This window comes from Danio rerio, chromosome 1, assembly GCF_049306965.1.
Source record: "Danio rerio strain Tuebingen ecotype United States chromosome 1, GRCz12tu, whole genome shotgun sequence".
NCBI classification, from domain to species: Eukaryota; Metazoa; Chordata; class Actinopteri; order Cypriniformes; family Danionidae; genus Danio; species Danio rerio.
The window spans coordinates 49,846,123-49,865,000 of NC_133176.1; the positions used below are offsets into that span (position 1 = coordinate 49,846,123).

The 18,878-nt window shown below is 35.4% G+C and overlaps 1 protein-coding gene across 49 annotated transcripts in view; it reads left to right on the forward strand.

Moving 5' to 3' along the window:
* The window catches only part of mcf2la (mcf.2 cell line derived transforming sequence-like a), a 143,236-nt gene that overhangs the window by 87,229 nt on the left and 37,129 nt on the right, over nucleotides 1-18,878 (forward strand). For all 49 annotated transcript variants that reach the window (XM_073954082.1, XM_073954110.1, XM_073954146.1 and 46 more), the window contains one exon: nucleotides 18,102-18,221. In XM_073954082.1, coding sequence (XP_073810183.1) covers nucleotides 18,102-18,221 — 120 coding nt within the window. The remainder of the gene's footprint in view (nucleotides 1-18,101; nucleotides 18,222-18,878) is intronic.

Here is an 18,878-nt window from a genome sequence, read left to right on the forward strand (position 1 = left end):
GATCAACTAGAATTCAAGTTATTATTTGTTGTTCCGAAAACTTAGGCGACAATATTTTTGTCAGTACTGTATGGATCTCAGCTAATAGCTGAATCTTTTCAACATTCTTCAAAATATCTTGTTTTGGCTCGCACAGAAGAAAGAAACCAATAAAAGTTTAGAACCTCTTGAATGTGAGCAAATAATCAGGAAAGTTGTATTTAAAGTTGTGAACTGTCCCTTTAAGAATACACATGTGAACACTCACACTGCTGTAATTCTCTGGTAAACATGTCAACTGTCACCAACATTAGCATTAATTTGATTCTACTTCGATCCAAGAGTGTGCTCTTCATTTGCTCTCTTTTTTGTTTGTATGCTACGCTGTGCTAACTGAGACTTAGCACTCACTGCGCTACATGCTGTTGCTCTTCTGATTTGACTTGTTTGCCTCATTTGTAAGTCGCTTTATATAAAATCATCTGCAGAATGAATCAATGTCAGTGTAAAAATGCGGATGTAAGCTGTCAACAAGTCTGGTGTGTTGAGTGTGTGTATGCTGGTCAGTAGAGGAGAGGTTACTGGGCTAATCAGATTAACACTGGTTAATTAGGTCAGCGCTCGCTAACGCTGCTGGAGTCAAGTGAGGGCTTGAGTTTACAAGCTAACTTGCTTTACCATATTTGGGAAATATGATAACTGCTCATTTTTGTAGTTTATTTGATTTAGATTGTACATTTTCTGCGTCTGTGTGAAGTCACATGGTCTGTTGTTGTATTTTTAGAGAGGTATCGTTGACATAAAAAAACTTACTGGTGTTGTAGCACTAGATTAATATAGCAATTGTAAACAATTGATAGGTAAATGTGTGCTGGTATTTTGTGAGGATTGCAGGTTTTATTGTGCTTGTGGTTGACACTTGAGGACTAAGGCATGAATGTAAGATGGAATTAAATAGATCTTTCAATCCCAAACCAAATGTATTAATTTGACTTAACAAATTGAATTAAATTGAACATAAAACAATGAAGTTGTCCCAAAATAATCGCATGAATTGTATTTTACAGCACATTTTTTCATAAGCAGTTTGAACAAGCAACAAAATCTTTTTTTTTTAAATGTATGATTGATATATGGGCGACATAATGGCTCAGTGGTTAGCACTGTCACCTCACAGCAAGAAGGTCGTTGGTTTAAGTCCTGGCTGGGTCAGTTGGCATTTCTGTGAGGAGTTTACATGTTCTCCCCGTGTTGGCGTGGGTTTCCTCCAGGCCAGGCTCGGATTAAGAATTCAGAGGGCCCTGGGCACAATGTCTTGTAGACCCCCTACCTGGCCGTACCCCTATATTTTAATTTAAAAAATAACATTTATATAATATTTTTTAAAAATAAAATGAACCTATAATGTATTGCTCGCATTTATAAAACATATAATATACAGTACATCTACTTATATAGTCTACAAAACTTTTTACTTATTTTTAAAGCATTTAAAGCACACTTTGAAAAAAAAAACCGAATACAAATAGTAAAAATGAATGGAATTTAACATACCTGTTCAAGTTCACAGAAGCAGTACTAAAAATATATAATTAAGGATATTTTAATGTATAACTTTTACAAACTTGTAATGCATATGATTTGGATATAACACCTCCATAATAGTCCTTTATAATAAACACACTTATTAATGATTCCTAATTGTCTTTCTTGTGATGAAGAGTAGGCAAAATCTGATATGTAGTAGGGGAAAAAAGAAGAATGAGTTCATCAAATGCTGGATTCGAACCGGGTTCATGATCTATCGTGTTAACACTTGTTGCCAATCGATTTACGATCTATGCCACTCACGCCATGTGCCACTCTCTTTAGTTATGTTGTCTCTTTCAATCAAATGGTGTTGGGCAAGAATCACCCAACTAGCTTATTCCAACGAGGTGCGCTTTTGAACTTAGCCTAAATAGACACTCCAAAATCGGCATGTTTAGTATTCACAAGCAAAAACTGTCGAGCAGTAAAAATTGCCAGTGCAATTGGAGTTAAACCACAAAGACAACTGAATGAAATGTATTTAAGGAGTATTAAACAGAAAGCATGTCATTATTGAAGATTTTCTCATCCTTTAAATATAAAACATAAGCTTTTGACGTTTTAGGGAACCTCAAGCAAAGAAAAATCTAATGTCCTTTGTGGGTTTTAAGTATGAAAAGGATAATTTGAGTTTTAAATGTGATTTATGTGATGATATTGAAAGTATTTGTTTTGCCTGTTTTCTGTTATATGTGTGATGTGAACACTGATGTGGTTGTGTGGTGAAGCCAAAGATAAATTTCCACTTGTGGACAATAAAGTAAAGTGTGTTTTTTTTCTGATTTCTTTTATCTTTTAGCATGTTAGAAACAATAAAGAAGGATTTATTTGAATGCAACATGCTAATAAATCCATTTTAATTTAACATGGATAATAAAAGTTGGTAAGCAAGTCCTACTGTAACTGATCACTTTGCAGAAGTTTGTGTCGACTTGTTTTTTTTTGTCATGTAAAGACATGATTTTTATTGGATAGTGAGAAATACGAGAGCTGGTTTAATCTAAAGCTGCTTTAGGACAGTAAATGAATTATTCACTATTTCAGAGTCAGTCTGTACAGTAGAGGCCATTTAATAATGCAATTAGTGCAAGTAAAGACCAGCAATCACTTAATAATTCATTCTGTCATTAAACAGTCTGTAGACGCTCGTTGTAACTTGATGACTGAATGTCAGAGTTCCCAAATCAGAGTTAATGAAAGTCGAACCTGATGATGAAGAGGTTTATTCTGCATTCCCTCAAACTTACTTTTGTTTAGAAACATGTAGGATTATATATTAAAACATGAAGAACCATTCTGGTTCATATCCATAATGCATTGTTGCTGCAGTGGTTTGCTAGTAATGAAATAACAGGATTATCATTCATTCTTTGCCTCGTGTCTCTCTCGATTTCTCTTCATTTCACTTTTAACCTTTTTGTCAATTGCTCTCCAGATTGGTTGAAGCTAACAATTATAGCATCCTGGTTAAAACAATGACATGTTTCATGGAATCTTTTATTATATCTACAGTACTTTGCAAAACAGGTACAATGGACATACGTGCTTTAGCTTACACTTTGGTAAAACTGCAACATTGTGAAGTATATTTTTTTACTGGTTTATATGTAAAATGTAAATTGTTCCTTTTCACACTAATGATATTCATGGGACATATTATCGGTAAATAAGGGATTATTTTTGTGCAGTTCTTTGCACAATACAAAAAAAAATACCTGTAACAACTTATCAGTGTCTATTATTTATCATGTACACACTTTTTGGCACTTTTCTGGTGTGGTTAGTTTGCAGTTTATACTGTGTTGTACTCGATGTAGAGTGCTCGGGTTCGAGTCTAGTTAAGGATGATTTCACTAAGGAGATAAAATCAATGTAAAATTCGAGTCACGATGTACTGTTCGCTTATGTTTGTTTTTGATTTTTGTTGGATTTAAGAAAGAGTTTAGTTCAGTGGTTTGCTTGATGATCTGTATGACATCTGTAAGATGTGGATCTGAAACGTACAGCAAAACGTACCTAAAGTAGCGTATTTTAGATTCACATTATTATAATGATTCACAATGCTGTCGCCTCACAGCAAGAAGGTTGCTAGTTCGAGCCTCGGCTGGGTCAGTTGGCGTTTCTGTGTGGACTTTGCATGTTCTCCCTTTATTTGCGTGGGTTTCCTCCGGGTGCTCCGGTTTCCCCCGAAGTTCAAAGACATGTGGTGAGGGTGAATTGGGTTGGCTAAATGGTTCATTGTGTATGTATATGTGCAAATGAGTATGGGTTTCCCAGTGATGGGTGAAAGGGCTGAAAGGGCTTCCGCTACGTAAAACATAAGCTGGATAAGTTTGTGGTTCATTCCGCTATGGCGACCCCAGATAAATAAAGGGACTAAGCCGAAAAGAAAATAAAGGAATGAGTGAATAATGATTCACAAAAAATGTAGACTGCTCCCTCTAGTGGATGTGTCATCTGAAACGTGCAACCAAATGTACCCAGAGCAATGTATTTTACATTTTGCAAAAATGTGGGCTGAGGCATTTCAAATGAACCTGACTTGCTTTGTACCATGCAATGACTGAAAGTTTCAATACAGAATTTAAACTTTTTTTTACTACTAATTTTCCTAGCAGGGTTCAATAATAAAATTTGCCATTTTACTGTAAGCCTTTATTTAAAAAAGTTTTGTCGTTGTATATGTATTGTAGGCATGAGCCGGTATAAGTTTCTGGCGGTATGATAACCTTGGATAAAAAATATTATGGTATCACGTTATTGTGATCACTGTTCTAAAATAACTTCTTTTTTAAGGTCTGTGTAAAAAAAAAAAAAAACTTGAATACAATTTATTTTATTTTAGGAAATATTAAAAATATTTTCTAAATAATTAAAATAAATCATCGACTTCTGCTGTACTCTTTCGTTTCAAAATCCACAGATTTCTTTACAACACTGGAAAAAACCTTGAAGCAGACAATTTTAGCGGTTTTAAAAGCATGACTTTTCCAAACCGTTATAAACCCTAAAACCGGTTATCGTCCCATGCCTATTGTATTGTGGACTCATAAGGTAGCATTTCAGCATGTCCATGTACAATAAAGAATAAAAAAGGTATCAAAAAGAAAACACAAACACATGTAAAAGGCATCACTTTTCAGTTTGCTTTTGAAAGATATTCATTCTGTTTTTCAGCTAAAAAAGCACATGAAATTAATCAAAAGTTATTTAAAAGTAAACAATTGAGGAAAAAAAGGAAATCCCCAAGTATTGAACTGTTTTTGACATTGATTTTAATATTAAAAAATGCTTTGTGAACACCAAATCAGCATATTAGATCCATTATGTAACACTAAATAATGAGAAAGAGTTTCCTGAGTCATTTATTTGGCGAACAATCATATATGGTATCTTCATTCACACAGATTCCAATATAAAACTCATAAAAGTTCAGAATTCTTTTAACCACGAGTAACACTCCCGGGTGTTTCCAATGAGTATTTGAATGAGAGCCCTATAAAAGGGTTAAAAGAAGCTTCAGTAGTTTCTCCCTCCCCTTTTTCTTTCTTCTCATTCAGTCTTTCTCTCCTCACACACGCTGGCACACACACACATAATCTACTGCTTTCTTTCTCTAACCTCCGTCACAGCACATATGGCTGATTGGTAATGCTTATCAGCAGTGCAGCTGGTGTGGAACTGCCAGAGGAGATTTTCCTACACGTGCCTGAAATTAATACAAAATACAAATTCCTAATAATGTCACTCATAATAACAACTTCTAAAATGAAAGCCATTGTGTGTTGTGGTCCTCATACTGTAGGTCATCATAGTCGAAAAAAATGGCTTGTTTCCTAAATCAATAACATTTAAGACATGCTTGTCTAATTGATTAATGATGTGCTTCGTTTATATTATAATTCCAAGTGCGTTCATCAACTTCTGCGCGCACTCTCATTATTGTTTCTGATGGTAGAAATGATACTATTAAGTGATTTGCATTTAGATTTGCGCATTCAACAGCACGCACCATTGAACAAAGAGATGGTCTGACGGAACTAGTCCTCAGTATATGCCCCAATCTAATTCACTTTAGGAAATTTTAATGTGTGCTAATTTATGCTAATGTATGATAATTGGGCACAGATAAACATCTTCCCCGATGTAGCTAAATTGAAATATTGCGCTATCCTTGTAGTATTTGCAATGGATGACCGATGAACCTCCCCCAGCACATTAAAATATTAGTTTTTCCTTTTTTATATGATGTAAAGTGCATCCTGTGGTTATCATTTGGCATATTTCCTATCCTGTAACGTATATTTTATGAATGCATATTTCACTAAGGGGAGCTTATCTAATTATTTCCAAAGAGACTCATAAATAAATGGAGACACTTAACAGCTGATGAGTCAAGAGAATAAGGGTTTAATAAGCTCCTCCTCCTCATTGCAGACCAAGCAGCTGGAGTTTTAGCTCTTTTTATTGTGGTGCTGTTTTTATCACCGCTAAACATTTCATTTCTTTGACCTGAATGCGTGGTAGTCCATCTACCTTCTCTCGAGGGAGGTTGTTAAGAGGCTTGTGTTTTGAAAGACAGGAGAGCGTCTACTCAATGACATCTGCAGTAAAAGAACACTAAAGAAAGCATCAATTTCCATTTTTAGCCTTCGGGTAGAGTCTTGGATGTGGCTTATTATTAGAATTTAAATGGAAGACATGTAGATCAGGTTTTGTTTTTATTGATAATGAAAGTTAAACCTGTACATAAAGCACTTCACTGCAAATTGGTTTGAAGCGATGCCTTTACATGAGCCATCACAATGCGTTTTTAAAGGAAACCTATTATGTCCCTTTTTACAAGTTGTAAAATAAGTCTCTGATGTCTCAAGAGTTTGCATGTGAAGTTTCAGCTAAAAATGTTACACAAATAATATTTTATAACAGTTTTAAACTGACCGTTTTAGGCTTTGATCCGTATTGTGCCGTTTTGGTGACTGTCGCTTTTAATTCAAATGAGATTATGCTCTTTTTTAAAAGTGGGCGGAGCTACAAGTGCTTGTGTGTCTGCATAGTGGCAGATACAAAAACAAGACTAAAGTCCTATGCTAATGAGGGACAGATCGTCACTAATGGGTGGGGCTTTCCCCTCTGATGACACATATAAAGGATGAATGTCAATCAAAGTGTTTCTGCACTGTTTTTATGAAGTTTAATGATAAAAATATAAAATTAAGTCATTTTTTATCATTAGAAGCTGGTTATATTCACATACTGTTGCCTCATAACTGTGTTATAAAGTAAATTTTTGCATAGTAGATACCCTTTAAATAAACAGCTCGTAGAATAACACCTTTTTTGTTTGCTAATATTTCTATAATCTCAGTTCTGGATAGACAGTTCACATGTAGGCGCCATAAATTACATATTTGTACAGTATATAAAGATTTTTCTCACTTATTTGCAAAGATTAATATCATAGTGGCTATAGCATTCTGCTATTTTTGATAAAAGTAACATTACTGTGACAATGGTTGTTAATTTCTTCATGTTTGCAGGGCTGTTTCACAGAATGCGCCCTTGAAAGGTTGCCAGGTTCACTTATTATGGACGGTTACTACTTTTGCTTAATTTTAATTGTTAATTTTTGCTCGGCTTATGAATAAAACAGGCAGGTGGAAGTTGTAATATTTTGGTTTTGTTGCTAAAGTTTGTGTTTTGGTGTTAGTTAGGCATGCCATTAGGCTTGTTTTTAACATGATCTGGCAACACTAGCGTTCCATGTGTTTTCTTGCAGCACACATAAAGAAAAGAGACTTATTGACGTTTATAAAATTTAATTTCATACAATCTGCATAGAATTATTTTCTCAAATAAGATATACATTTTTCCTCCACAAGTCCAAAGAGTTGTGCTATATGCGAATTAAGCTAAATTGTCCATATTGTATGTTTGTGAATGAGAATGAATGAATGTTTCCCAGTACTGGAAGGGCATCCGCTGCGTAAAACATGCTGGATAAGTTGCCGGTTCCTTCCGCTGTGGCAACCCCTGATTAATAAAGGGACTAAGTCGAATAGAAAATGAATGAATGAATGAATGAGGTATGCATTTCATTCAGTTGTAAATTACAGGGCAATTGACAACCACATTTAGCTGCAGTGTGTATGCGGCCTAAAAAAATTTAGTTTTACATTTAAGAGTACTTTTTAATTCAAAAATTACATATGTAGAAACAATTTACACTCAGAAATTGCTAGTAAATAATTTTAATATTTCTGCAAATAATGTTACATTTTAAAGTTGAAAGACCGAAATAGTGTTTGCTTATTTGTTTTATTTAGAATTTTATAAAAATTAATGTTGTATTTAAAGAATGTTTTGGAGGTGTAAATGTTAAAGGTTATTAATGCAACCATACATGCCAATAATCAGCCCAGTATATAAATTGTTTTCCTTCAAATTTTTTTTTTTTTTTTTGAGTTCACACCAAATGCAAATTCAAGTAGTTGTAAGTAGAATACATACAAAGTCTTAATTTTCCTTCAACTTAGTCCCTTATTCATCAGGGGTCACCACAGGGGAAAGAACCGCTAACTACAGTATTTCGGCATATGTTTTACATAGCAGATGCCCTTCTAGCCAGTACTCAGTAATGGGAAGCACCCATACTCTCACATTCACACTCATACACTACGGCCAATTTAGTTTATTCAATTTACTTATAGTGCATGTCTTTGGACTGTGGGTGAAACTGAAGCACCCGGAGGACACAGGGAGACAGACCCAACCGGGACTTGAACCAGCGGTCTTCTTGCTGTGAGGCGACAGTGCTAACCACTGAGCCATCCTGCCACCCTCCTATACATTATTTTGTATTTACAATCTATCATTTCAACAATGAAAGTAATTTCAATGTAATCTTTTCATTTAAATGATTGTGATTTCTATTATGTTATACACCGTTGCACCCCTACATCCCACTATCTGATAAGTTAAACCAGATGTGACACCAGGTTGTGTTTTTAGATGATCATCAGTTGTGTAAAATGCTGTATACATTATGTATTTTCTCCTGGTACTCAATCACTTCCCCAGTGTCTCATTCCCTGTAAGTGTAACTGCCTCCTCATAATTCAGCACACACTTGACTGACTCCATCAGCTTTATCAGGGGTTATTAAGAGTGAAGCGCACTGATGAGGAGGCGTTTCGGCTGTGTGTCCAGCTTTACGTCACAGCAGCGTTCACAGAGGGTTTTGAAGGTGGAGATGAGAGGTCAAAGGTCAGAAGGTGAGCATCGGGTAACCAGGAATTAAATCCCTAGCCATTTATTGGAATCTTTTTGGTTCTGTTGGAGGTAATGGGACTTGATGAGTTAGTGTTGTATTTCTGTGCTATATTTGGCTCAATTTACCATCTCATAAAGTAATTGAGTTAAAGTGTATTAAATTAGCTGTGTGTGTGTGTGTGTGTGTGTGTGTGTGTGTGTGTGTGTGTGTGTGTGTGTGTGTGTGTGTGTGTGTGTGTGTGTGTGTGTGTGTGTGTGTGTGTGTGTGTGTGTGTGTGTGTGTGTGTGTGTGTGTGTGTGTGTGTGTGTGTGTGTGTGTGTGTGTGTGTGTGTGTGTGTGTGTGTGTGTGTGTGTGTGTTAATTGAATCTCATGTGCCACGTGTCTGATTAGTCTGTGCTATATCAGTGTCGTGGCAGCTGCTCCCTGAAGACAAGGTTTCTCCACCTCTATAGACGCACACACACATACATAAAAACACACACATATGGCTTTCCCAAGAGAACATTGAGTTACACCCCCATAAATGCACACAGTAATTCCTTTCTTCGTCTCACACTTGTTCTCACTCTCAGTATCCTGCAATTTCCCTGTTATATTTCTGGAAAGTGTGAAGTGTGTTTATTAAAGATGTTTGCACTGATATTTGGACTTTAAAAAGGAAAAAGTTATATACATATAAGAGATGGATAGATGAAAAAAGCAATGTTTTTGTTTATTTTATAATATTTATTTGTCATATGATTTAATTTTACAAAATTATTTAAATGTTATATGTAAATGATTAATATGGATGGATGGATGGACAAACGGACAGATAGATAGTTTAACGGACAGATAGATAGATATTTTAATGGAAAGATAGATACATGGACAGATAGACAGACAGACAGACAGACAGACAGACAAATAGACAGACATGGATGGATGGGTGGATGGATGGATGGATGGATGGACAGTCAGATAGATAGATAGATAGATAGATAGATAGATAGATAGATAGATAGATAGATAGATAGATAGATAGATAGATAGATAGATAGATAGATAGATAGATAGATAGATAGATAGATAGATAGATAGATAGATAGATAGATAGATGGGCAGATAGATAGATAGATAGATAGATAGATAGATAGATAGATAGATAGATAGATAGATAGATAGATAGATAGATAGATAGATAGATAGATAGATAGATAGATAGATAGATAGATAGATAGATAGATAGATAGATAGATAGATGGATAGATAGATAGATGGGCAGATAGATAGATGGATAAATGGGCAAGGATGGATGCATGGATGGATGGATGGACAGATAGATGGATGGATAAATGGACGGATAGATGGATGGATAAATTGATGGATGGATGGATAGGCGGACAGATGGATAGATAGACAGATAGATGGGCAGATAGATAGATGGATAAATGGGCAAAGATTGATGGATGGATGGATGGATGGACAGATAGATGGATGGATAAATGGACAGATAGATGGATGGATAAATGGACAGATAGATGGATAGATGGAAAGATAGATACATGGACAGATAGACAGACAGACAGACAGACAAATAGACAGACATGGATGGATGGATGGATGGATGGATGGACAGTCAGATAGATAGATGTTTTGATAGATAGATAGATAGATAGATAGATAGATAGATAGATAGATAGATAGATAGATAGATAGATAGATAGATAGATAGATAGATAGATAGATGGATAGATGGATGGATAGATGGACAGATGCATATATAGACATATAGATGGGCAGATAGATAGATGGATAAATGGGCAAGGATGGATGGATGGACAGATAGATGGATGGATAAATGGACGGATAGATGGATGGATAAATTGACGGATGGATGGATTGATGGATGGATAGACGGACAGATGGATAGATAGATGGACAGATAGATGGGAAGATACATGGATAAATGGACAAAGATAGATGGATAGACAGATTGATAGATGGATAGGTGGACAGATAGATAGATGGATAAATGTATGGATGGATGGATACTATACATATGTTTAGGTAGAGTGTGTGTGTGTGTTCTGTAATATAAATGCATTCTTCCTTAACATTTTAACAGCTTTTTTGATCTCATTTATAACACATAAAATGAAAGTTTTTTTTTTTCCGTCACATATTTATGTACTTAGATTTTCCTACATTCATATATTTCTCACACACCCAGTTTGCTCTTATGCAAACGTATTCAATATATTAAAAATAATAAACGTCAGAAGAAAACATATGAATGTCCAAAGACCAAATATGTATGTAAGAAAAGAACATTTCTTGAAGAAGATGAAGGTGTAGACTGTAAATGAAGACAGGTCTATGCAAATGTGATCGGAGCGTCTAAATGTGTGTAAGTGTAGAAATATATGGATGTGAAAGGAGAATGGTCAGATATCAGCCATTGAAAACAAAAAGTCATTCAAATTTGAAACATCCACCATTGTGTATGAATGAGACCCCAGAGCAATTTTGTGCAATTTGACTGTGTGTCCTACTGCAGTCCTGACACACATATACACACACTCGCACATATAATAATGGCATGAGTAAGCGAGTATGGGGGGAAGGGAAGGTGACCACATTTTCACTGCAGCATAGAGAAGCGCAATTAAATTAATAAGCAAGACTCTGACTCCTGTGCAAATGGGACTTCCGTGCAAATGTTATTTTTCATCTTTGGAATCGCATCGATTGGTCTGTATCGCTGTGTTCAGATTGTTTTCTGAACCCGCATGTTATCTTGTAATTGCAGTCTTTATGAGCGGCCCAAGGCGATGGTGTAATGCAATCACAGATACACAGCGGTTTACTAAAGCTTCCGAAAAGAGGAGCCGTGTTGGTCATATGTGCTTGAATGAGCTTTAATGGAGGACTCAATAATGGGGTGTGTTTGGCTGCTGTCCTGTTGTGCTCACAGGCGACCCCTGTGACTCTTCACTTATTGCCAGCGTGTTGAGGCCAAGCATGGCCAATCCGCCTCAGAGGAGCTGGAGATTGTCATGGAAATGTGAAGGCGGGGTTCAATTTGAGCAGACGCCTTTGTCAGCAATCAAACATGGGGTTATTAATGGGACTGAGAGCGTCTTTATGGCCATTGTGAATGGGGAATGTTTTGCTCATTTGGATTTGACTGTTGCTTTGGACATGAATACAAAGGATAAATGTTCACACGTGGGCTTTTAATAGTTTTTGCACTGCTTAGTTTGTCCACAAGGTGAACTATACTGAACCAACCCATTGTTTCACGGTCACTTGCATCTAGCGTTGGGTGTAATTAGTTACAAAGTAACTGTAATGAAATGACTTTTCAGCTGAACAAGTAAAATAGGGGATTACTTTTTGTTTTTAAGATTGTTTTTATTAAAGGTGCAGTATGTTAGTTTGACACCCAGTGGTTGAACTAGGTATTGCACTCTTGGATCAAAACACTTTCAAGTGCAGGTTGCCAGATTGAGGACCAACAGGATTGTAGACTGATTTGAGGCTGATTTAAATTTGTGTTTAAAAAAAAAAACGCATGTGATAGGAGGAATATTTTAAATGTTAAAATCAGTTAAAATCAGTTGAACAACTGGAATTTATAGTTTAGAAAAGGCTTCTATTTCTTGCAGTTACGTGATATTTATTGCCATACTACTGAAAGCAGCAACAGATAGTTCACCTCAGATCTAAATTGTTTGACATTGAACTTAAGACTCAAGACCACTGCATCACTGCAAATCTCGTCAGGTTGTGTGTTGTTTGGATGCGGGGTTACAATGTATCCTGTATACCTAATACTTAAGTCGTAATATTTGTATTATTTGCCAATTAATAACCCTATGTGGAACTCTGAATCTGCATCTCATTTTGGAGTCTGCTACTGTACACTGGAGGTCGCATTTCGGTCATGGACGCATGCTTTGAGAACTAAACATAAAAAAATATATACTGTATATATCTTCTAATGTTTCCTCATCGGTTACTTTTTACGCTGTCTTACGGAATGAAACCCGTTAATTCAATAAAGTTGTATATATATATGCATTTATGTATGCCTGCATGTATTACAAAAGAAACTCGCTTGTTATGTCACCACCACCTTGCTAACTTTTCAAGCTTGTTTTTAGAAATATGGTCTGTGACAAATATTTACTCTCTCCATTTATTTTATTATAATCCACACTATATATTACAAACAAATACAGAAAAACACACATTTGTATATTGACTTACTTCCTTTTTGGGTAGTTTTTCCGTGGGAAATACATTTGTCTATTTGCTTTACAGTTGTTGTATGATTATTATTATAAGACCTTTAAATAAGTCTATCGCGCACATGCACACAGCCCCATTAAATTACTTACAGATGATAGAAATGAGGCGTGAGGGACAGGTCTATCTGTAAAATGCCTGCAAGTGCAACCATCGATATTGAACAACATTCAATATTTTTTTTGTTACAAAGTACAGCGAAAAGCAGCCAATAGACTGATTTCACGCAGCCGCCAGTTGTAAAAGCGAAATTGAGGCTGCGGTGGGAAAAAATCCGGAAGTATCGTTGGGAGTTACATAGGAACGTTGTGTAGCTGGCTATATATCTCAGCTATATATATCAGGCTATATATATCAGTGAAGAGAAAGTGACACAAATTTATAATTTCACCGCCTTCCGAGTGACCCGAAGGTCCGTTCTGAATGAATGGTGAAAATAAAAAGTAATAAAAATAAATCATTTTCAGCTAAGTTAAGGGAAATGGCACTAGTTAGCCAACATTTTCTTTCCCAAACACACGTTTTAGATGCCATTTATCAAACTCAAGTTAATGTACTGATTCTTTCACTATATTAGACTTGTCATGATACTGAATTAAAAGAAAAACTGTCAATTTCCCTCTAACATTTAAGGCACTGTTGATGGCTTTCTTAAAACAGCGCTGATTTGCCATTGTGTTCACGTGCTTAACAAAAATTGTTGTGATTGGCAGAGATGGTCATCAGTTCACCCTCTGCGGTTTACCGAGTATAAACCCAGATGAGTGATCCGCTTGATGACTCGACTGATCTTTGTGGCTGCTTCGCACTCCAGTGTCCATGTATCTTTGTTTGCACTGGGTGAAGTGCGGTAAACTGTTGAGCACTGATAAACACTATGGTAAATCAGCGCTGTTTAAGAACTTGCTCAGCGGTGCTTGAATGTTAGCAGGAAATGGACGTTTTGAAAACTTCAGTATCAGGACAACACTATTACAGACAACACGAGGATGTGCTGCAGAGGACTGCAGTGTTTTATCGCTCACCGGGTTGCATAAGCTGAAGCAGGGAAAAGTCCCCAAGGTGTTTAAACTAGTGCTATGAACTAAAGCCAAGGATGACAATTGAACATATTACTCTTAAAGAGATTGTGATGTTGTTTGATGCTAAATTGATTTTAATTGTTTAAATTAAACTTACTGAATGATATTAAAGTGGCGTTTACACCATTTCTGCATTTTGAAATCTCTGCAACAGCTAAAGGTTTGTAGTCCACAGCATGTTACCACAATGTTTACAGTGCTGGTCCTATAATTCCGAGTTTCTTCCCATCGCAGCCTCGCTTTGGTTCTTTAAAACGGCAGCCGCGTGAAAAAAGCGTATACAGTCGCATATGCTATACATTTTATAGAGGAGTGTAAATACTGCAGTTTAGATATAGAATTTAATGTGTTCAGATGAAGTAAACGATACATAAAAATAAATTGATCATGGAAAAATGTTAATATTTTTATGTTTTTACAAATTTATTTATATTTTAGCATTGCGGGCCAGGAAAGAGTCTAGTAAGCAGTATCTTCAAGAAGTCGTTTAATAAACAAAAATGGTCGACATAATCTGTCATGACAGTCTCAACAAGTGACGTCAACATACAATATACTAAAAATAAAAATACTACAAACTACTATTTATGAAAATACTTAAATAACGGATAAATCCAAATCCCCAAAGCAAGCGGGCATCCCAGACCAGTTCAGCCTGATGACGTATAATATCTCCGACATCGCCTGTAGTCCCATTTAGCCCCTTAATAGCAACTGTCTTTTTAAAGAAATATAACCTATTTAAAAAATCAAGAGTGTTTGTAACTGATGTGTTTTATGTTATGGAATAAAACATGAAAATATTTTGAGTTTGTGGTTGCCACTAACCTTATTTAAGCAATTTAACTGAAATCCCATTTAAAAAAAAATTTACTTTGGGACGAGGGAACCAGAACTGCTAAAATGCTAACTCGCTCTCAGGTTTTTGCATACAAATTGACGTCATAGTTCCTCCACTCTATTAATCATGTATTTAATTTTTTGTTGAGGGCCACTCTGTACACAAACCTCCTATTGCCACGCTAACCATTCTTGTTAGCCCTTGAATCTCACTCTCCCCTAATTGTTAAAAACAAACAGCAGCACTGTCCAAGAAAAAAAAAGGGAGGGGGTGCAGGGTAAGCGAATTTTCCTGGAAACCCAGAGCTGGAGGCATTTCAGCGTGGCAGACTGTGAGATCAGCTCACTGTAGGATTAGCTCATGTTGGCAGATCCCGCAGAGCTGTGAGGACGTGATTGTGATTCTTGGGACGACTTAAGTGTTCGTAACAAATCCCAATTGTGCATTTCGAGACCCCCTTTAAATCTGTGGTCTGACTGACTGGGCTAGTTGGTTTATTTGGATGCAGTGACGAAGCAGTATAAGAGCATGCTAATTTCATTTGACCTCATAATTTTTTGGGGGGTTAAACCAGCACTGGTTATTTTATCTTTGCCATGATGACAGTAAATAATATTTGACTAGATATTTTTCAAGACACTTCTATACAGCTTAAAGTGACATTTAAAGGCTTAATCAGGTTAATTTGGTTAACTAAGCAGGTTAGGGTAATTAATTTTATGTATAATGATAGTTTGTTCTGTAGACTATCGAAAGAAATGTATAACTTAAATGGGCTAATAGTATTTGAAATGGTTTTTATAAAATTAAAAACTGCTTTTATTCTAGCCAAAGTAAAACAAATAAGATTTTCTCCAGAAGAAAAAACATTATCAGACATACTGTGAAAACGTCCCTGCTCTGTTAAACATCATTTGGGAAATATAAAAAAAAAAAAAAAAAAATTCAAAGCAGGGTGAATAATTCTGACTTCAACTGTGTATGTATATATTTATATCTGATATATGAAAAAGACTATAACAAGAAACTTTCTTAAAGACTCCACACTAAAACATGAGCAGTGGTTTGAGATAATTGAAGAAATTCATGTAATGGAAAAACTGACATTTCTGTTGAGGATGAAAACAGATAGTTTCTGGAAGGGTTGGGGAAAATGATTGATGTATAGGCAATATAGAGACTTCCACATGTAAGTGAATGATAATTAGAAGAGATATAGCAATCTTATGCATTTGGCTTTTTTCTTTTTTTATTCTTTTTACATGCAAGTGTATGTGGGGTATATATAGGTAATTATGTATGTGCATATAGAAATGTGTATGTAATAATATATGTTAGCATATGTTTTTCTCTTAACTTATTGTCCTGTATTGTAAAAAATATGTATATTTATGTTTCATTAGAAGAGAGCCAGCCTGTACTAATGTGTAAAAAAGAGATGACATTCTCAGTTTCTCTGGATTTTGTGATTTTTATTTTACTTTTTTTTTATTAATTTTTTTAGTGTGTTTGTGTAAAAGTTTTTTCTTTTATTTATCTAAGTACTCTTCTTACTAATTTAGGATGAAATGTTGACATTTAGAACATTTTTACCATTAAAATGCAGCCGGGACTGCATTAAATGTTAATATTTTTTTAGGCACACAATACCAATATTTTAAAAGGATAGTTCACCCAGAACTGAAAATTCTGTCGTCATTTATTCAGCCTTTGCTTATTTCAAACCTTTTTGAGTTTCTTTCCTCTGTTGAACACAAGAGAAGATATTTTGTACAAAGCTGGAAACTAACATTGACACCCATAGTGTTTATTTTTCCTACTATAGACGTCAGTGGTTACAGGTTTCCAGCATTCTTCAAAATATCTTCGTTTGTGTTCTAAAGAGAAAAGAAATGCTAATTGTTAGAAACCACACACGAATAAATGTTCATTTTTTGGGAAACTATCCCATTAACATCAGAAGAGTTAAGAAATTGACATTAATATTCGGTGGAATTACCTGAACAACTTTCACTAAATTGAATGAAAATTATTCAATCACGTAAGTACTGAAGGTATTTTTAATAATAATTTAATCTTTTTATGATTATTAATAATAAATGAATAATACATTAGTTCTCTTTGTGACATTTATAAAATCTCTCCTCTCTGCTTCACTGGTTACTGACCAAAACCCTGTCAGTTGAGCTTCTGGTTTTTCATCTGCCAGCAGAGCCACACAAACATCACAGCCGTGTATTGATCAGTGGACATATTTCTGATTTGACGCGCTGCCCAGTAGGGAGGCATTTTAATGAAGAGATTGTAAACATAAGAACTCCACGAGGGGCGTGTGTGTGTGCGCGTGAGTGTGTGTTCACTGACAGAGAGAGAGCGGGTGCTCGGGGAGGGAAGCATATGTGAGACCATTGTTAGCCTTTCTAGTCTCTGAAGGGGCTGCGTTGTCATGGCAACAGTATATATCAGGAGCGAGTGCGGATGCAGACAGTGGGAGGGAGCTTGTACCAGTCAACTGCAATGCCATACTAACATAAGCTGAGGTATTAATACACACAAAAAAATGGTGCTAAACAGCACTAAAAGTGGTTGATTGGTTCATAGGGGAACCTATCTAAGTGCTCAACATCATCTTTAAATAGCAACTTAGCCAAGTGGTACCATTTGAAACCATATGGGGTTTTAGATACTAGTTAGTTACTCAACCTAACTACTATTGCAATAGGTGTTTTGATTGTGCTTAATGTTCTCTAAGGTTGAAGATTCATGTGTGGCTGTGAAATATTTTGCTTATAGGTGACCCTAGGGCGTGTTTATATATATATATATATATATATATATATATATATATATATATATATATATATATATATATATATATATATATTTATAGCAGAGAAACATGATAAAAAGGGTTGCCAATGTGAGAATATGCCAGAACCTCTAACTGAATTTTTTTTTTTCATATATTGCTTTTGTAAGTGTTTTAATATGGCTTGTTTAGCTTTCTTTCCCTAATTTTCTCTTTTTGTGTGTTTTTTTTAGGGCTCTTTCCCAGGCAACCTGCAGCTGGTGCTGGTACTGAGACCCACAACACTCTTCCAGCGCACAATCTCAGACATATTATTTAAATTCAACAAAGATGACTTTAAAATGAAGGTGCCGGTAAGCCCACATATACAACTGCAGCACACACACTTGTATGGTTGAGTATGGCAACTAAAATTTCATCTATAAAACGTACAAGAATATATTTTCCAGAATACTTACTAAATACTAAAAGCATTAATATATAATATATTTAACAACTAAACATCATACCTTCTGTTCTTTTAAAAGAATGCAAAAAGTTGCGTCTGAACTGCTCTCTTAGACATTTTGAAAACCGCGTGAAATGACACAATGAACTGTATTGCGCTTGTGCATGGCGCCCTATTATAGTTTTGAGTTCTGATTGGTCATTCGGCGTTGTTTATAAGTCATAAATTACCATAAATAATATTGAATAAATAAATAATTAGCTTGATAAGTTTTACACACGTTGTTTTGAACCTAAAAAGGGAGGGTTTTACAAAGAGGATGCTTTTTGTCTTTTTTGTCCTCCGCATCCCACCTCAATTTGAGCACTGCAACCTTAAATAGTTCCCCAAAAAACAAAGAACCACTAAGTGGTGCTAAATACCACCTCGACTACCACAAAGAACTGCTGAAGAACCAGTTGTTTGTGTGTTGTTATCTATTAGGTATTAGTATGTTTCACTAAAACCCAAAGTAAAAAGTACTAGTACATAATAGATAATATCCTAATTTTCAATAATAATA